The sequence below is a fragment of the Dama dama genome, chromosome 27 (genome assembly GCF_033118175.1).
Source record: "Dama dama isolate Ldn47 chromosome 27, ASM3311817v1, whole genome shotgun sequence".
Lineage (NCBI taxonomy): Eukaryota > Metazoa > Chordata > Mammalia > Artiodactyla > Cervidae > Dama > Dama dama.
The window spans coordinates 11,503,831-11,522,977 of record NC_083707.1 but is presented as its reverse complement, the minus strand read 5'-3'; the positions used below and the strand labels follow the sequence as shown (position 1 = coordinate 11,522,977).

Here is a 19,147-nt window from a genome sequence, read left to right as displayed (position 1 = left end):
AAGAGTTGGATATGACTTAGCGACTAAACCACCACCAATATAGAAGTTAATTTAACTATATGGCCTATTATTGTCAATATCCACCAGCCAAAAGCATCAGGAACATAAAGAAATAAGTCACACATACTCAGTATTAGGGAGAGAAAATACATGTGTGGGAGATGGATAATTAGAAATGCAAATTAGGTAATTTGCATTTTAAGCAAATTTAGCTCAATAAATGTGAAAAATTAAAAGAACAGTACAGATTCCTTAAAAACATAATTTGCCAAAATAGGCTTCAAAATAAATTCATGAGGTAAATAAAATAACCCTACAACCACCAAATAAAATTTTATATTTAGTTAAAGTGTTCCTACAAAGAAAACAGAATGCTCAGATAATTTTACAAATGAGTTCTAATAAACATTCTTGTATTAGGTCACTTCAATCCCATGCAAGCTCATCTAGAGAATATAAAAATAGAACATCCTCAACTTACTTTGTGTGACAAGTTTGTTGACTTCAAAATTAGACAAGTATATCATGAGAAAATCACAATTACAAATGTTGATATAAACATCTTAATTATTAATAAGCTCAATTCAGCCACAAATATAAATAGAATAAATCATTCCCAGTCTGGTTTCATCATAGCAAGCCAAATTTGGTTTAATCTCAAAAGAAAAAAATATTTTCACAAAATACATTGCATTAACAGATTAGGGCAAAGAAACATATGATTATCACAATAAATACAGCAAAAGCATGAATAAATCTCATCATGCATTGATGATAAAAAGGCAATTATCAACTGGCAATAGAAGGGAGTACCACATCCTGATAAAGGGAATCTATGAAACACACACAGCATCCATTCATTTGCTCAGTGGTGAAATGCACAATTACTCCATTCACATTAGGAACAGTACAAGAATATTCACATTGCCAGATCCACTCAGTACTTTACAGGACGTCCTAACAAATCCAGTAAGAACATTAAAAAATTATAAAATTAAAAGGAAGGAAATGTATTCCATCAATTACAGATTACAAAATCATCTCATATAAGTATTTCAAAAAAATTTACAGGTAAATTAATAAATTAGTAAGTTCCCTGATACAATATAAATACACAAAAGTCAACTGTATTTTCTACATACTATCATCAGTTAGGACATATCATTAAAAATAAATATGATCCACTGTAATATATAAAGTGCTCATACTTAAATCTATCAAAGGATTAACAAATATTATATAAAAGGAGAGATATACATGCTTATGAATTGGGATTAATTAAAGAGGTCAATTCTCCCAAAATTGATGTAACACATTTACAATAACATGTATTGTTCTTTGTTTGCTTGCTTTGAGGATCTATGCAAACTAATTCTAAAATGCATATGGAAGAACAAAGTCTTAAGAAATAGAAAAAAAAAAAATAAGAAGACTTGCCTTGCCAGATTTCAAGGCCAACAAAAAGACTGCAGTAATTAAGACAGTGCAGTATTGTCATCGGGTAATCAAATTTGCCAGTGGAGTACAGTAGAGATCTCAGAAATCAGCTCACACAAAATGTAAGGACTTGATATGCAGTAGAAATGGCATTGAAGATTAGTGGAAGGGAGAGGGTACTGAACCCTTTCAGTCTAGGACAGCAGGTTATTCATACAGGGAAAAAAAAAAAACTCAGAATGGATTTAACAATTAATGTTAAGCAGATTAAATGGAGAGGGAAATGGCAACTCAGTCCAGTATTCTTGCCTGGGAAATCCCAGGAAATTTCATGAACAGAGTTGCCTAGTGGGCTACAGTCCCCGGAATCCCAAAGAGTCGGACTTGACTGACCAACTAAATACGCAGATTAAGTATTTAAATTTAAAAGGCAAAATGTGTGGCAGGGAGACTCTAAAATAAGCTCTCCATCTCCTGGTAGTCCTCTCCTTGTGGAAACCCTTTCCCCTGGGTGTAGGGGTAAGGGGACCTCAGACTAGCTTCTAACCAAAACTGCCTGGATGTCGCTTCCAAGATGATGATAGCGTGTTAGCAGTTTCTCTATAGATTCTCTCATCCTGACTTCATGAAGTTAACTGCCAATGGAGAAGCTCACATGGCAAGTGATTCAACGTCTCCTGCCAACAGGCAGAAAAGAACTGAGGCTTTTAGTCCAATAGCCCACAAAGAATTCAGTCTTGCCAACAATCACATGAGCTTGGAAGTGGGTGCTTCTCAGATGAGATCCCAGTCCCAGCAACGTCACTGCAGCCACATGTGTGAGCAGACTGACCAAGTTCAGCCAGGCATGGATTCCCGACCCACAGAAACTGTGAGACAATGAATGTGTGCTGTTCTAAGCCATTACACGTGTGGTAATATTGCTTGGCAGCAATTGATAATGATAGGAAAATACAGGAGAACTTTTTCAGTGCCAAGACACTAAGATTCTTTGATAAGATGTAAAAAAGTATAAGTAATAAAGAGAAATTATTTGTAAACATATTTTGTCTACATTCAAATTAAGAACACCTGCATATCAAAATGTCATAAAAGTCATAGTACAAAGATCATAAAAATATAAGCCAAGAAGTTATTCACAGCAAGTATAACCAAAAAAGTGTTAGTACTATTAATATACAGTAAATGTCAATGAATCAATGAGAAAAAAATGAATGCCATGGGAAAATGGAACAAAGACAGGAGCATGATTTCTTTTCACAAAAGAAGAAACACAAATGGGAAAAATAAGGAATACTGTGTGTGTGTGTACACTAGTGCATGTGCTGCACATGTGTTCTATGTTACTAACAGAACTGAAAAAAAAATAGCACTCTTTTATCCCATTAGACAGAAAAATATTTAAAAGTATGAAAATGCCAAGTACAGGAGAAGCTGTGGAGCAACACAAGCTTTTCAACAATTGCTAGAGTGTCAACTTGTACAAACAATCTGTGAAAATAATAATTTGGTATCAAGAATACTTGAGGATGTGCTTTAAGCCCTCAATATATACACTAGGCTGCAGTGTGGCTGGGTGGGAAGGTTTCTGGGTACCAAAAAAAAAACACAATGACAAAATTCTTGCATTAACACATGTGCATTATATAGCATATATAAAGTTTTATGTGTAATGCTTAAAATTACAAAAATTAAAAATATTCCCCAAATCCAACAAGATGAAAGATTCACAAAGTATGCTTTCTGGACAGTAGTCTATACTGGAACCCATCATGTTGGAAATAAGTGCTCTCCACCTACAAACATCAACATGCATTAGACAAAATTTTGAGTGAAGAAAAGCAAGCTGTGTAATAATATATAGAGTATGTTACTGGTTTACATAATGTATAAAAACATGCAAAAACGCACAATGTGTTGATAAATATAGAGACATATGTGGTGAAGCCATAAAGAAGAGCACAGGAATGGTAAACACAAAATCTAGGATAGTTGTTACCTCTGGGGTCGCTGGTAAGGGCAGGAGGATGCGGTAATGGAAGGTCAGAGGTATAGGCTCTGTACCACAGGGTAGGGTGTGAGTATAGGAGTTCTGACTCAGTCCCAGCTCTGGTCACAGAGACTTATCAGTATCAGAGAAGAGGGCTTCTGATAGGGTCAGCACATCTTTTCAGTGTCCACATACTAGCATAACCTATCCATCATACCTACAGTTGGAGAAGTGGGGGCAGCAGGCCTGACATGTGCAAGGCTCAGCAAAACAGCGCCTTCTGTTTGCAGATGGTGAGCCTCAGCCAGGGTTTGGATGACAGTATCCAGGGAAAACCAGTCACAGAAGAGGAACTCCTGTCCTCAGTGGGATGAACCCTGTGATCATAGGTGTGTGGCAGAGGCACGTGCTGTCCCGGGCTCCTCGCTGGAAGGCTGAGGTTCCAACTGGAGGCTCTGGAACTGCTCCTGGGTTGTGATCTACAGCCACAGAAGAGAAAGAACATCCATACTTACAAAGCAGCAGGCAGATGATAACGTATTGTAGAACTTAACCCTGAGCCAAAGAATGTGTGTGAAGGATGTGGGCATTAAGTGTTCTGTAAAGAGATCATTTTCTATTCATAAAACCATTTGTTACATACGGTGTCAAGGTATATAATCATGACATGTGTAACTTGGATATGCTACCTCAGATTGTTGTTGCTTACTTGCTAAGTCGTGTCTGACTCTTTTGCAACCCCGTGGGCTGTGGCCAACCAGGCTCCTCAGTCCATGGGATTTCCCAGGCAAGAATGCTGGAGTGGGTTGCCATTTCCTTCTCCAAAGGATCGTCCTAACCCAGGGACTGAACCTGCATCTCCTGCATTAGCAGGCGGATTCTTTACCACTGAGCCACCAGGTTGGTCCTCACTTATTCCATCATAGCCAGTGGAGTCAATGTCATGTTCACACATAGTCTTCAACACTCCCAGCTTTTAAGCATATTTCATAATAAATAAATGAAAACATTAAAATAGGAAAAATACATTGATTATGATGCATAAGATCATAATAATGTATCTACTGAATGAAGGTATGAACATAAAATTATGATAAATGTTATACAAATAGCTCTTGTAACATGATATAAAACTTTAAGTAATAGCATCATACTTAAATTCAATAGGCTTTCTTGATGGCTCAGAGGGTAAATAATTCTGCTGCAGTGCAAGAGACATAAGAGACACAAGCGCGATCTCTGGGTCGGGAAGATCCCATGGAGGAGGAAATGTCAACCCCCTCCAGTACTCTTGCCTGAAAAATCCCCTGGACTGAGGAGCCTGTCGGCTACAGTCCATGGGGTTGCAAAGAATTAGACACAACTGGGCAACTAAACATAAACTTAAAAGAGTCTCTATCTTCATAAAACTCAGAAGGAAATACAATATTCTCTGTAATAACTCAAACCATGACTCTAGAAATAAAGCACTGAAGTAAGTGAAAATTTGAATGACTTTTTCTTAAAATGTGAACATGAAAAAAGCTCCAAATTATTTCCAAATTAATATATTAATTGCATACTTGTGATTTTACATGTTTTTAGAACTCAGTTGATATATCAAACATTAAAATGAGTGTCTAACTGGTCTATATGCTAACTATGTAGGCTCAGATTCTCTGGGGACATTTTAATATTTTCTTCTTGGGAGAATGGTGCCTTCTGTTATATATGGGTTTGATAGAAAATGGAGGTGATCACAAAGAGGAAACAAGTATCATTCTATTAATTTTCATGTGTGACTTTATTTAATCCTTATATCAACTCAGGGGGAGTTTTACAGATGGGGAAATGGTGATTTCAAATTAAGAAAACTGCCCACCACCTCACAGTTGGTCATTATTTATTGACCTAGGGATTTGTATTCAAATTTTATCAAATTTCAAAGTTCATATAACATACAAAGTGCTGTTAATATAACATTTTTAATAGAAATCTCCCTCTCCAAATTAACCAAGGAAATGGGAGAAAGGCATAAACATAGCTTGTGAAAAACCCATGAGTACAACATGTTGATTATACACAGAAAAGCTTATACCTCATATGATAATGGCATCCTGCCAGATTTTCCTGTGGATGCCCAAGAAAGTCCTGGAGCAGGAAATGGCAACCCACTCCAGTACTGCCTGGAGAATCCCATGGACAGAGGAGCCTGACAGGTTGCAAGAGTCGGACACGGCTGAGTGACTGACTGAGCGTAAAAGCAAGTACCTTTTAGTAATGGGGGTTTTGTTCAATAACTATAAACTCAAAATTTATAGTTAATTATGAGTAAAAGATAAAGTATAACTGAATGCATGTACATTTCAGTTTATTTTGGTCAATCTAAAGAAAACTAACACAAGTTCCTGGGCACACATAAGCCCACTGTGAGTGTGATATGCTCGAGTTAACACTGAATTGGCCAGGACACCCAGGTTAATGTCTGGAATAAAAATGAAGAGCAGAACCCACCTATTTCACTGTGTAGGGTTAACTTTTATTAACTGCACTCTTTATATGCAGTTGTCTTTTCATGGGTGTTTTATGGAAGCAATTTCATCACTTTTTGGTTCTATTGTGTTCTTGTAAATCTCCCTTCAAAGTTTTGTGAAATACTGCATTAAGGCATCAAGTTAAAATGGCTCAACATAGTTTAAAAAGCCTTATTTTAAAATCCCAGAAACTTTAAACAAATACATAAAACAAAATTAATCTTTTGGAACATGGCAAAGGAATAAATGAATACTTAAAACAATAAACAAACACTAATAAAGTTGGGCAGTTATCTTTCATTGCAGTAGAACAAAGTTTGGAAGCATTCTTTCCATTATGCAATGAATAAGGTAAGAAGTGCCTTATGCATTGTCCGTAGAGGGATGTCAGATTTTAATGCAGGGATTAGACATTTCTGTGTTGTTCACTTACTCATGAAGTGAGAAAAGTGACAGTAATGGGAGCTGAATTAACTTCCAAAAGAATGGAGAGCACCATGGATGTCCCATGTGTATGAATACCTGCTTCCTTAAATCACTGGGATCATGGTATATACCCCTTGCTTGGAAACAGCGAGGGAGACAGTATATAGGAAAACACCATACTATCTAGGAAGCTGTAAAAGCTGACACTTAGATGAAATTCAACACCAGTGTTAATACCCTTGAAAGAAAAAATTCATTTAATCTCAAGAGTCACAGCAATACAGAAATAGTTTAAAGAAATAAGATAGAGCAACTGCAACGTACTATAGAAAGGATTTGCTCAGATTACAATCTATCCTTTTTTCTGAAGTTTTAGCTATAATAAGATTTCAAAGAGATTCTTAAATAGTTAATATAATAATGAGCTCAATTGTTAGAGGAACAGTTCTCCTTATGCACCTTACTTTGTGTTCAGATTTAGGTTCAGAGTTCCTTCCTTCCATTTTTCATTTATTCCTTCTCTCCTTCCCTTCCTTCTGACATTATTTCCATAGTAGGGATAAGAACAGTTTATTTTCCCCCCAAATGAATTACTTTTAAAGATATTTGGTTGACTGTCAGCTCCATAGGTTTTGTTCACTGCTGCCTTCTCAGGATTGGTCAGCTCCGCCTGGTAATGTGAATCTGGAGGCACTGAGAGGGTAGGGGAAGGAAAAGAAATACTACTGGCCAGCAGGAGCCCGGAGGAGATACCCTGAGTCATCCTTTACTGTTACTACCAGCAGCGATCTGCATGCACCCCGGTCCGACCACACTCACACAGCCTTCTCTTCAGGACATCCCCTGCTGTTGAGTCATGGACCACATTTCTCTATGTGAGAAATGTGTTGGGGCAATGAAGTCAGGGGAGGACTGGGAGAGAGCGAGTGTCCGCAGTTTGTTCCGCTTGTGCCTCTCACTGTTTATTGATGGAACATCCTGTGATGATAGAGTCAAATCTAACTAGGAAAGGCATGGATGGTGATCTCTCTCCAAATGTACTGAAGCTCCATAAACTACTCCCTTTTCTCATAACCACCCTTCTACCGCAGAGCAGCTGACACCGCGGTGCCTCCAGGCGGTAATCGCTACTGGCATGCCCTTCCTCTCCTTCTCCTCTGGATGAACTCCTACTAGCTCTGAAGTCTCTGGAGAGACCACCAGTTCTTCACAGGGCAAGCACAGAGTCAACTCATGTTTTTTTGTCTTCTTTCCTCCTGCAAATCAATACCTTGATGGTAGATACCCCAAAACTACTGTGAATTGATAGCTGAACTGTAAACCTGCTCCAAATGCCTTCACAAAAACAGATTCCCTGCAAAGAGAATATGGGCTTCAGATGTATCTGTAAAATCAACACCAGTGAGTTGCTGTGAAGATTGTAACGATGTACATGAAAACCTTATAGTTCTGTGCAGCACATACTAATGTGCAGACTAATTTATAATAGATCCTTCTCTATCTTTAAAAACAAAAGTCTCCAATATACTGACCTTTGGCACCATCTATCTACTAGAATGACTCAACGGACCTGCACTAACCTTCCTTTCATAGATCTCCTGCTCAAATGGAGATTCCACCAATGGTAGGAGGGGCAATTGTGGATGTTCTTGCTACTTAGTAAGTTAGGACAAAGTACAGAGAAGAGTGAAACGGACTGCAGGCAGGACTTAAAATTAACTTATAGGACTGGAGTCATGGCTTGTCCATTACTGAAGGGTGCAAGTTAAGTGGCTGAAATCATGGGACTGCATTTCCCAGCTCTGCTTTCTCAGCTCCAAACAAAATCCTAGCACAGGTACCCAAAGACCTAAAGAGAGGGCCATTACAAATTATCCCAACCATAGCCAAGTTGCTTTTAGCTTTTTATTAACAGAGGAGTCACGTTATACATATAGTTGGAATAATCTGGGCTATGATCTCCAGTTAGGGTTTTCTCCACCGTGTAACTGGTTAGACGTGAAAGAAAAATGAAAATGAAGAACAAAAGCAAGACACCCAGCTAAGGTTCGGAAGCCTTCTCCAAACCTATCTTTGGAAATGGAGCTAAACATGTTACTTGGACTAAACACAACAGCTCATGTAAATTACAGCTCAAGCATTTACAAGTTAGCTAGAGAATGTGAGAATCTGTTTTAAGTTCCTCCTATTCTTTGTGCAAAATAAAAAATAAAAACTCAGTCTAGTTCTTAAAATGTTATTTGAATTTTTATGCCAACATGAAGGGAAATAATACTAGTCAAGTATGGAAAACACTGCCCTAGCAGCTATTTTTAGACATACTTTGGTCTATATTTAAACAAGCAGTAGATAGCCCACATATGTATATTAAATTCCTAGATCTGTCTTAGAATATTAGTCTTCCTTACCTCTGTAAGTGGTGTTATAACATATTGTCTTCTACTTTTCACTAGTGACATTTTTCTAATTATGATCAGAATTAAGTCAGATTTTAAAACCATTGTCCATGTTTACTTATAGATAACTGAATGAGACAGACTTTATATAGTAGCTCAGATGGTAAATCATCTGCCTGCAATGCAGGAGACCTGGGTGATCCCTGGGTCGGGAAGATACCCTGGAGAAGGAAAGGGCAACCCACTTCATTATCCTTGCCTGGAAAATTTCAAGAACAGAGGAGCCTGGCAAGCTTCAGTTCATGGAGTTGTAGTTACACACGACTGAGTGATTAATACACACAGCATCTATGATGATCCTAAACCAAATCACCAAAAACTCTGCTGATAAATGATGCCAATCAAAAGTCAATGGCAGACAGAAGGGGTGGCATTTTTACAAAAAGAAAAAAAACATACCTAGTGTGTGGAGTCTCTTCTTCAAATATGAAGGTACTAATGGCAGATCCTATCCCACACCTGGGAATTAGACATAAATAATTACCCCATTCCTGCCAGGCACATATAGTACTAATTATTCTGTTTGTCCAAAAAGCCAGTTAATCAAACATCTAATACTCAGGTTCTAGGCTCATTATGGAGGCGTTAAAGTGTATCTACCTAAAATTCATGCCTTTCAGGTTACTATAGATTAAGTATAACCATAGACTTCTTTCTCCTAAGCAGGTTCTCCCATTTCCTTCCTTCCTGGAATTGTCATTACAGTAATTCAGCTATGGATATGGCCTCTCTCATCCAAAGTGAGTAATCTGCATCATTTCTAACTTTTGAAAACTAGATCAACATTACCACCACCCTTAAGTTACTTTTTGTGTCAGCAAAAGTAACCCATTCTTTCAGAATTTCAATATGTAAACAGTATTATTTTAATAAATGCTTTTATTCCAATTGAGCCCAAGTTTGGGGAAATTAATGAAGGAAAGAATTATTTTTATGGAAAAAACTTTTTGTGTTTCCTTTGAAAATGTCACAAAGTCATCAGTGTTGCTTTATTTTTGTGACGATCAGAGTAGAAGTAAGTGTAGAGTCTGTTCACATTTTTCCTAGGATAACACTCTGGAAGTACAGGACCTTGGTGTTCTGAGATCATAATTGGGATGTTAAGGCAGTGGGTCCCAAGCATGAACAAGTCCTTGCATATACAATGGCTGGGCCAGCTTTCACCTATGTGTAACACTCCTCAGAAACAGAACCTGTGAACCTAAGGCATCTCCTCCAGCAAACTCTCCCTTGGGTCAGAAGTAGACAAGGAAATTCACCCTGACCTTCCTACGTGGTGAAAGATACCCTGTGAAGATCACCTTAAGTGCGTCCCTTTCCTTTTCTATTAGTAACGCATTCTCATTTTGTTCCCATATTCATTCACAGAACTGCTTTCTTTTTCATTTTCCGCATCTCTTCCCTAACTCCTGCGCATACTCAACCTGGCTCTCTTCTGCCTGTGAGCATGTTTCTGTGCAAAGTTAAAGGCAAGGCAGTGGTCCAGAATCTGTGTTCTCTGCTGTTACCTGCACACATTGGTAATTCTTACCTTGATCGAACCTCATATTACTTTCAACCCAAAGCCTTTTTATTTGATATAAGATCGCACATCCTGGGAATTGAAAGCAGACACTGAGACGCTGACCAGTAATGGAAATGGTGTTATCATCCATGTAGAAATGTTACATGCATCGTGATAACCCTGAGATAGGAAGAATAATCTTCCTTGAGAATAACAGTGCAGATTTGAGTCTTTGGTTGCCCTCTCAACCTGTATTAATACAACAGATTTTCATTCATTTTGACATTGTAGAGAGAAGGCAGGGAGAGCTACGCCAGGAAGTAGGCGTGGGGAAGGAGAGGGTGGCTTTCCTACTGTAAAGGGAAGGAAAATGACAGCCTGGTTAGCTTCAGCTGGAATGTAACATACCCACAGCTTGATCACCCTGGAGGCACATTTTGACATAACAACAAACTACTGAGAAAGAGCCACTTTTATCTAGGTCAGAATGACAGAATCCCAAGTGTTAGTGCCTGGGGGGTGAGAGGGGTGGTGTGAAAATACAGTTTGAAACATCAGGAAGAAGACTGCAGTCTACAGAGAGTTGCATCAAGTCTCCACACTGCCTCATCATTTTCATCCAGTTCACTGTAACTGCTCCACTGGTCTCTAATGGCATCGCATTTTGATTTCAGCGTCTATCAAAATAAAACGAACCATGTGTTCTGACGACGACATTTATAATAAGATGCAGATGGTAAAGGAAACAGATGCCTCTGACATCATCTGCCATTGGCCTTCAACTTCTGCAGACACCAGCAGTCTGGAGACTCATTCAAAGGGACGCAGGATAAGTCAGGCAGTTTTCCAATTCTGTTTCCAGTCTAAAAAACACTGGCAGCAGCAGCACTGCTTTGACTCATAGAGTGATAATTCCACAAGGAGAAATCTGATTCTAAGGCGGTCAGGCTTTGATACAAAATTAATCATCAGGACAGGGGAGAAGAAAATCCCCACAAATATCAGAGTTTAGCCATTAATAACTACTGACTGTTTTGCGTGAGTGGCAGAAAGGACAGGGTGGGAGTGGTGATGGTGAACAGCTGCAGTTTCAAGGAAGCAAGGAGAGGGCTTTAAAGAGACAAGAGGGCCTAAAATACCCTACCAGCCCTTGGCATCCACTGTTCCAAAACTGATTCCTTATGACTTTTAAGTAAAACACTTTAAGGAGGATTTTCAGGTCACTGTTTCTTACCTCAAAAGAAAGAAAAAAAAAAAAATCCATTCTGTATTTCCATCTGTATTTTCCAGAAGGGATCTGATAATTCCAATAGGAGCTTTCACCATTTCCCCAGTGATATCTGTGAACATTCTACACAGTAAAAGGATTTGTGCGTATGTGTGGCGTGCAAGATAAATGTGTTGGGACACCTTCTAAAAAAGATAAGAAACTTTTGTACTTCGTCTTGAAAGCAAGAGGCGCTTGGGTAAAGCAGTAACTGCCAGGCTTTCAGCAGTGCATGAGGCTCTGGGCTAGATCAGCTGAGTTACAGATGAAGCGGAGAGTTAGACAAAAACCTTTAAAATCCTCCTATCTCCCCTGACCATGGTAATATAACTTCATCTACACCTCCGTGGCACAAACATCTGAGCAGAAAAGAATTCAGAAACAAAGGCAAGGAAAGTGGTGACATAAATATAAATCCTGCTAGGCCAAATACAGTGCTTATTTTTAAAATAATCTCTCTCTGCATGTAATGAATTGATCACAAACACACACACACAAACACACACAGTACAAGAATAAACGAACTTCTAATTCATATCCACAAATTGGGTTGGAAAGTATTAGTGCAAATCTCTGCTGACCTGCAGCACTCAGTCCATAAACTTTGGGTATCCTAGACGATCCATCAGCGTCCAGCAGATGTTCTCAATTAGTTTAATTTCATCCTTCGGCAAGTTTCGTTTCCAAACGTTAGTATTAGCGGGTGATATCTCCCCTTCGTAGGGAAGGTAGAAAAGGTTCGTGGAGGTGGCAAACAATATTTGGTTTAAAGTAGCAGGAGATAAAGGAATCCCAAGGAAGGCAAAAATCCTTTCTGTGGTTTTCTGAGGGAAATGCACAAGATCTTCAAACTTGATCAGCTGGTAGCTGGTGGGCAGCAGGTCTGCATTTATCCTCAGGGCAGCGGCCGTGTTTGCCAGCCACGCGTGGGCCAGCAGCGAGACTGGGTGAGATCTGGATGCCAACAGTTCCTTCCTCAGCAATTCATACTCGACAGCATAGCCTGAGTTCAAGGTACAACGGCCTGCACTTCCCTCCGTTTTAAACAGCTTAGCTAAGTGCTCCTGTACATTCTTCAAAGAGTAAAGGCTAGGTTTACTACTGTACAGCATGGAATAAACCCACGCCCGAGGGTCCCTCACCACGTACAAGGCCCTCATGGAGGCTCCCAACACCTCGTGAAAGAAATGCAGCTTTAAGGTCCAGCTCCCGCTGCCCAGGCTGAGCACCGGCCGCGCACTGGGGTAGTGGACCAGGTGTCTCCGCAGAGTCCGGACGTATTCAGCGTCTCTGTCAAAGGCGCCTTTCATTCTGCTTCTTTGCTCTGCCAGAGACTCTCTCCTTTTCAACTTCCTTTTCTTGTCTTTATTCATGGTAAAATACTGGGCCAGTTTCCCCCTACTGGGTTCGTGCAGATGGATGTTCTGCAAGTGGAGTTTTGTGTCTCGGACCAAGGACTGCAGCCAGCCTCGGAGTAAACGGAAACGCACGCCGTGGACGTCGGATGCTGTCCATTCACAGGCGTCCACAAAGGAGTCGATTTCCAATTCCGTTTCCGGGATGTCAATGTAGGCAGTGGGGACCCGGATATACAGGAAGTCACTGCTGTTGAAGAAGAGTTGTTTGAGAATCTCGGCTCCAGAACCAGGAAGTGAGGTAATGATGATGTCTGGCGGGTCTGCGCGCTGGCCTCCCGCGGCTGGCGCCTGCGCGCTCGCCTCAGTCTCCGGCCTCGCCCACTTGGCACAGATGGGCTGTGTGCAAGTGCTCCACACGTCCAGCAGCTCAACGGACCACAAGGCAATAACAAGGATGAGGATCCATCGCATAAGCTTTCTAAAAGAAAGGTAAAACCGCCACTGAAAAGTTAAGATCACCAGGCCGATGCACAAAATCAACCCAACTGCTACATTAAATTTAAATCCAAAGGGAAAAATAATTCTATCACGTCTTACAGGCTTTACTATTGCCTCAGTGCCCAAACCAAAGCGGGTTACTTGGGCCTGATCAGCCACAGTGGCAAAGCCGCCAAATCCCAGGTAATCAAACCTTGTCTTCAAGTTCTGGTAGTCGGTCACGATCGAAACAACATGGTCGGTGTTATTGACATTGAGAGAAAGCTGAAGTCCAGAATTGGAATTATCAATAAATCTGCAGCTGGAAACATTGACATATGGCCCATAGAAGACATACGCGATTCTTGTGATTGTGGATTCCATCTGAAACGTAACATTGACAAACTGAGTCCACCGTTTCTTAAATTCAGCGGCTTGCTCTGCTTCCTGTATACTAGCAAGGGGGCTATTGCCACGATGATCAAACCAAAACATCTTGTAGTGAGCATCCCACACGTCCATCAAGGCGCCATTATACCTGTTCATGAATCTATACGGGATGTACTTAAAATCAATATCCAGATTATGGAAGAAGGCACTGACAGATTTTATTGGGGAATCTTCTTGCTTCTCGACATGATCAACAACTAGCAGAGTCTGAGAGTTTAAGAGAAGCAAAGCCCGATACACGCTTTTCAGCTTCATTGCTGAAGAGTAAGCCGACACGGCTTCCCCACTCACAAATATCATGTCCCCGTGCTGAGAGGCAGTAATGATTTCCCCGGCCGCATCACCAACCTCCTCGCCGGTCCACTTGAGCCACTGTGCACATTCTCCCAGCTGACCTTCCCAGGGCTTATTACACTGGCTCGTGGGTGACGGCGCAAACACCAGCACGTTGTTTAGGTGGCTCAACTTGGGTCCATAGAGAGCTTCGGAAACAAACACCTGCCCGTTGGGGGCAAAGGTAAATGAGTTCTGATCCGGATGTTCATGTCCAGGGTTGAAGCTCCTCCACCCATCAATCCAGGAGTATGGCTGGAAGTGAACTATGTCATACACAGCACGCCCTCCTAGCTTCCCAGACTTAAAAGACACAAAGGTATTGGTCTGTGTATTTGGCAGCCCGGCCCCATAAGTGACCACACCCCAGTTAGGGAACATGTGCAATTTTGCAGTGCCATATTCCGCAGGAGGCTGTGGGGTAAGCTGGGGGTCATACCAGATGTATTCAGTGTGAAGGGTACTCCACCTCTGGGCAGTGGAGGGAACCATGGGTCCATCTTTAGGTCGGTGCCTTCTGATTTGCTGAGCTAACCAATTCCCAGCTCCATTCTTTAAGACAAATTTATCCAAAAAAACTAACTGGCTCTCAGGACCATAAAACCAGTTATAATTGGAATCTGCTATCCCCACAGTCCTTTGGAAGCCTGGCAAAAGGGTGGAATAATAGAACCAAAAGTGCATTTTTAACCAGTTGTTATCCAAGTTGTTGATATTAAAGTGACGCTGGGCCAGAAAAACATATTGTGTGACTGATTTAGCTGTGTAGCTTCCATAGGCCACACCTTCATCCAAAGAGCCATCAACAATGTGATTCAACAGAAACATGGTCTTTTCCATCACATCTACTACAACCTGTTTCCACAGATTTACCTTAGTCGCTTTATCTACCCCAGTCACCAAAGCCCCGGTGAGCAGTGCTATCATGTTAGTAGCTTGGTGGTTGTGAAGAAGTTGTTTGCCCCAGGAGCGGACCTTAGAAAACTCATACATTTCCTCAGTAATAACCCATATTTTTTCTAGGTATCTTTGTCTCCGACGACCATCTAATAAATTATATAAAAAGTCAAAGGCAGTGGCAAAACCTGTTAGGGAATGGCCAACTGGAACCTCATCCCCTGGTGCATTCTCCACCAGCCAGTTTTTGTAGCCCACCATCCTATCCATGTATTCCAAGGCAAATTCAAAGGCAACTTTGTCTTCCGGGCACAGTAAACAGTACAGCGCTAAAGGAGGCAGATTGTTACCATAGATTTCATTCCACTTGGCAGCAAAATCAGCATGCTTGGGTGGAGGTAGGTAGTAAGTCGGGTTCGACAGCATAGCAGTCACCGCGCTTCTGATTGCTCTAAAAAGGTGCAAATGGGTCGTGCGAGACTTCTGTCTCATTGTTTGGATCTCTCCAGCATCAAAATACAAACGTGGATGAAGCATACTCTTCTTCGGTTTTTGATTGGGTCTGACATCTTGCACTCTTTGTGTCTTAAATGGATCTATGTCATCTGTGAAAACTGCCCAGTCAGAGTAATTGCTCACAGATTCCTCCAAAGTAGAGAAAGCAAACATCACTAATACTAAAAATAAGCAATGTCCTGTAAACATTAACGCCATGATCCATCGGGGAGCTCCTTTCCTCAGGCATACATGTCAAATGCAGCGCTCAATGTGCTTCCCATCTGCTGAGTATAAAACATACATTTAAGGCCTTGATAAAACAAAGACTGTAAATTGTATGTGCTGTGAAATCCTGCTGACATTCAGCTCATTCAAAGTATAGTTGCCAAAAAGAGAAACCTTACACTGTGAATCTGCCTCCCTGATGCAGTGTTGCTTCCAATAAAACTTCAAAGAATGTTAAAGCCTCTGATTTTCTCATGTCACATAGAAAACAGGAGTGGAAATAGTCAAGAATACTATGAATTCACAATTTACAGAAATCTACCTAACATGAAGAGTCAAAAACCCCACAGTGTAATAATTAAAAAAAAAAAAAAAAGCACTCCAAAACCCAAATTAAGAAGTCATTCCTGGTGCAGGAAACCATCACTGGTGATAAGATCATCATACCGGTCTGATGCTTTTGTGTGCTCTCAAAGAAGTTGATGAAGTACTGAAATCCTTGGAGCAGACTGGGTTGTTACTCCGCTCAGCTTTTTACACTTCTGGCTGTGAGAATTTTTTTTCTTCCTCCATTTTTGGGAGAAAAACATCCTCAGCAAGTGTTCAAAGTCCTACTTGGTTTTAAAACACTCCGGATTCCTGCCCTCATTTCCAATCTGTCTTGTTCAGGCTTACTTACTCATCGGCCTATTATGACCCATCTGAGAAAGCATATTCTCATCTTCTTTTAACAAAGCTTCATCTGTATGTACAACTATGAAAATCTAATCTTTGCAACCACCTAGGTACTTCTTTTCCAATCATGAAGTAACCGCCAACTGGGAAAGAAAACTCCCCTTTCACCAACAGTGACGTCTCTTTTCCGTTCCTTTTTCATGACACTGGAAAAACAAAACAGAAATTTTGTTCTGGGGGACAAAACAAAACAGAAATTCTCTGAGGCTACAGGTATGCTGGGACATAAACGGAAGATTTCAACGTTCTACCATCTCCTGATAGAAATTTTAGAATGACAATAAGATGTTATTTAATACAATCGAAGTTACACTAAATGATTCCTTTTTCTCATACTTTTCAAGGCACATATTAGGATAACAATGGTGGTAGAAGACAAGCGGCTACAAGATGCAACTTTCCCAAGAGTATTTATTTTAACGGCGGCTTGCTTTCGTAATTTAAAATGTTTTTACTCAAATAAAGTCAAGAGAAGATTGAGTGCCGCCGTCATTCTTGTTTTGATCACGGAAGACTCAGACAAAAACCCAAAGTTGAAAGGACCATTTTATGATTCTCGATGAGGGTTTAGCTTTCAAGGGCTCAAGGTGTCTTTGCCAGAGGAACTATAATACTAAGCGCAGTCACTTTTCTCGAAGAAGAAATCATGACAATGTGTGGGAGCCAAGAACGCCGGTTCTGCTCCAGTCTCCCTCCCGAAAAGCCTTGTTTTCCATCCTTACAAGAAGCCGCCAGAGGGAGCTCAGACCCAAACCCGGACTCAAGGAGCAGCTTCGCGGCTGCCCGTCTGGGTTCCGAAGAACCTCACCAAGTTTCAGTCTTGGACAAGTCTCCTCTGTGGGAAACATGAACGCTAGGAGTTTCCTGCTCCGCCTGTTGCATTTTGTGATTCGCTTCCTACGAACATGCCCGCTCCATCCTCCGCTCCCCATCCCCGACCCCTGGCAAGTGGTCTGGGGACAAGAGACCGCTCAATGGCCAAGTCCGCTTACCTCTGCAGATCTGGACGGGGTCTCTCCGGGTGGCGGTGGGCCCCGATGAGACGCAGGCGGAGAGTTGGAAAACACTGCTCTGCGTGGGACCCGGGCGGCCCGGACCCCGCAGGGCTCCAGACGCCCCCGGTCCGGCGCCCCCGGCGCTCCAACAGGCTGAGGCCCCGCGCCCGTGCCCCGCCCGGCGCCGCGCGGACACGCCCGCCCTCGGGGAGCGCCGGACGCCCCCGGGCAGCCCGGGACCGTGGAAGGCAGATCTGCGCGCGACGGGCGCTCTCGGGGACGCAGTGTCCGGCGAGGCGCTGGCGTGCCTAGAACGCGAAGCCGCCGCGGCTGCTAGTGCTCAGTGCCAGCTCCGGCCGCGCGGCCCGGGGAGGGCGAGAGACGGCGACGCGGGCCGGGGGCGGGGCGGGAACGGCCGGGGGCGGGGCCGGGGCGGGGCCTCGGATCCTGGGAGGGCGAGGCGGGTGGTGGGCGGGGCGGGGAGGACGTGGGCGGGGCCTCGGGCTGAGGGAGAGTGAGCATCGGCGACGCCGGAGATGGGTCGGGGGCGGGGCTAGAAGGAGATGGGGCGGGGCCGAGGGCGGGGCCGACCGCCCCCGGGATCTGAACCCGAGGGCCCTCAGAGTGCGCGTGTTCACGGCTGCCGTGGCGGCGCGCGCTCCCGGAGCGGCGGAGCCAGAGAAAGAGGGTGGGATGGATTTGGGAGTGCGAGGGTCCGAGGACCTCTCCCTGCCGGCCGAGTCCCGCTGCTGTTACCCCTTTGGTTGTGGGGAAAGGGCCGACCTCACAGGGCTAGGAATGGGAGGAAGATAGAGGAGGTTCTGGGCCGGATTACAAACGTTGGGGGAAGCGGGGATGGGCGGGGTGACGCCGTGGGGTGTCTGGGATCGGCCTTCAGGAAGAGCAAGGGCTGAGGAGAGGAATGTGCGGCAGCGGGGCTGGAGTTGCTGTCATTTAGAAATGCAAAATCAATTTACCGTATTAATACAAGATGGACTTCAGGAGCACAGATGCTAAAGATCAGGGGAAGACAAAAAAGACTAATCAGCCTTATTGATTGCAATAATTTCTCTGGCAGTGTAAATATGGAAAGGTATGTGACAAGCAGGTGGAAGGAACCTCTTTCTTATTCAAGAAATGGAACCTGCAGTTCAGTAAAGACCCACAGGCGGCGAAGACTGTGTGACTCAGTTACTGTGACGCGTGTGTGCAATTCCAGACTTTAGAAATCGTCAAGCAGCTGTAATTCCTGTGGTACTGGACATATGGAACCTCTCACTAACATCTGAGATTACACTTGGACATGAGTCAACCTGAGTCTGCTGTCTAATATAGTGAAATACCAGTTGTTGCAAATAAACAAACTCAACCCAGTTGGGGACTGGTGATGCCTTCAATTTCCTCCTACTCCATTCCATTTTGGTAGAAAGGGACAGATATGTCTACTAAAAAATGAGTGTCTTGCTCTGATCACTTCCTGGTAAAACCAAACAGTAGACTGTTGCTAGCAGAATACATTTCAAAATAATTTACCTTCGGTGTGAAATGTGGTCTCTGCTTCACTGTCAATCTTGTATTTGAGCCCC

General features: G+C 42.4%; 1 protein-coding gene across 2 annotated transcripts; it reads right to left on the bottom strand.

Moving 5' to 3' along the window:
- Positions 1 to 657: 657 nt before the first annotated feature.
- Positions 658 to 17,705, bottom strand: DSEL (dermatan sulfate epimerase like). Of its 2 annotated transcripts, XM_061131089.1 has the most exons (3): positions 17,559 to 17,705; positions 12,175 to 16,712; positions 658 to 3,906 (listed from the first exon to the last, which is right to left on the bottom strand). In XM_061131089.1, exon 2 carries the CDS (start codon positions 15,820 to 15,822, stop codon positions 12,184 to 12,186), a length of 3,639 nt encoding a protein of 1,212 aa, XP_060987072.1. In that variant the 5' UTR covers positions 15,823 to 16,712; positions 17,559 to 17,705; the 3' UTR covers positions 658 to 3,906; positions 12,175 to 12,183. The 2 variants fall into 2 exon arrangements, with proteins under 2 accessions (XP_060987072.1, XP_060987071.1); XM_061131088.1 differs by lacking the exon at positions 658 to 3,906 and having other exon boundaries at positions 12,102 to 16,712; positions 17,559 to 17,704.
- Positions 17,706 to 19,147: the final 1,442 nt, after the last annotated feature.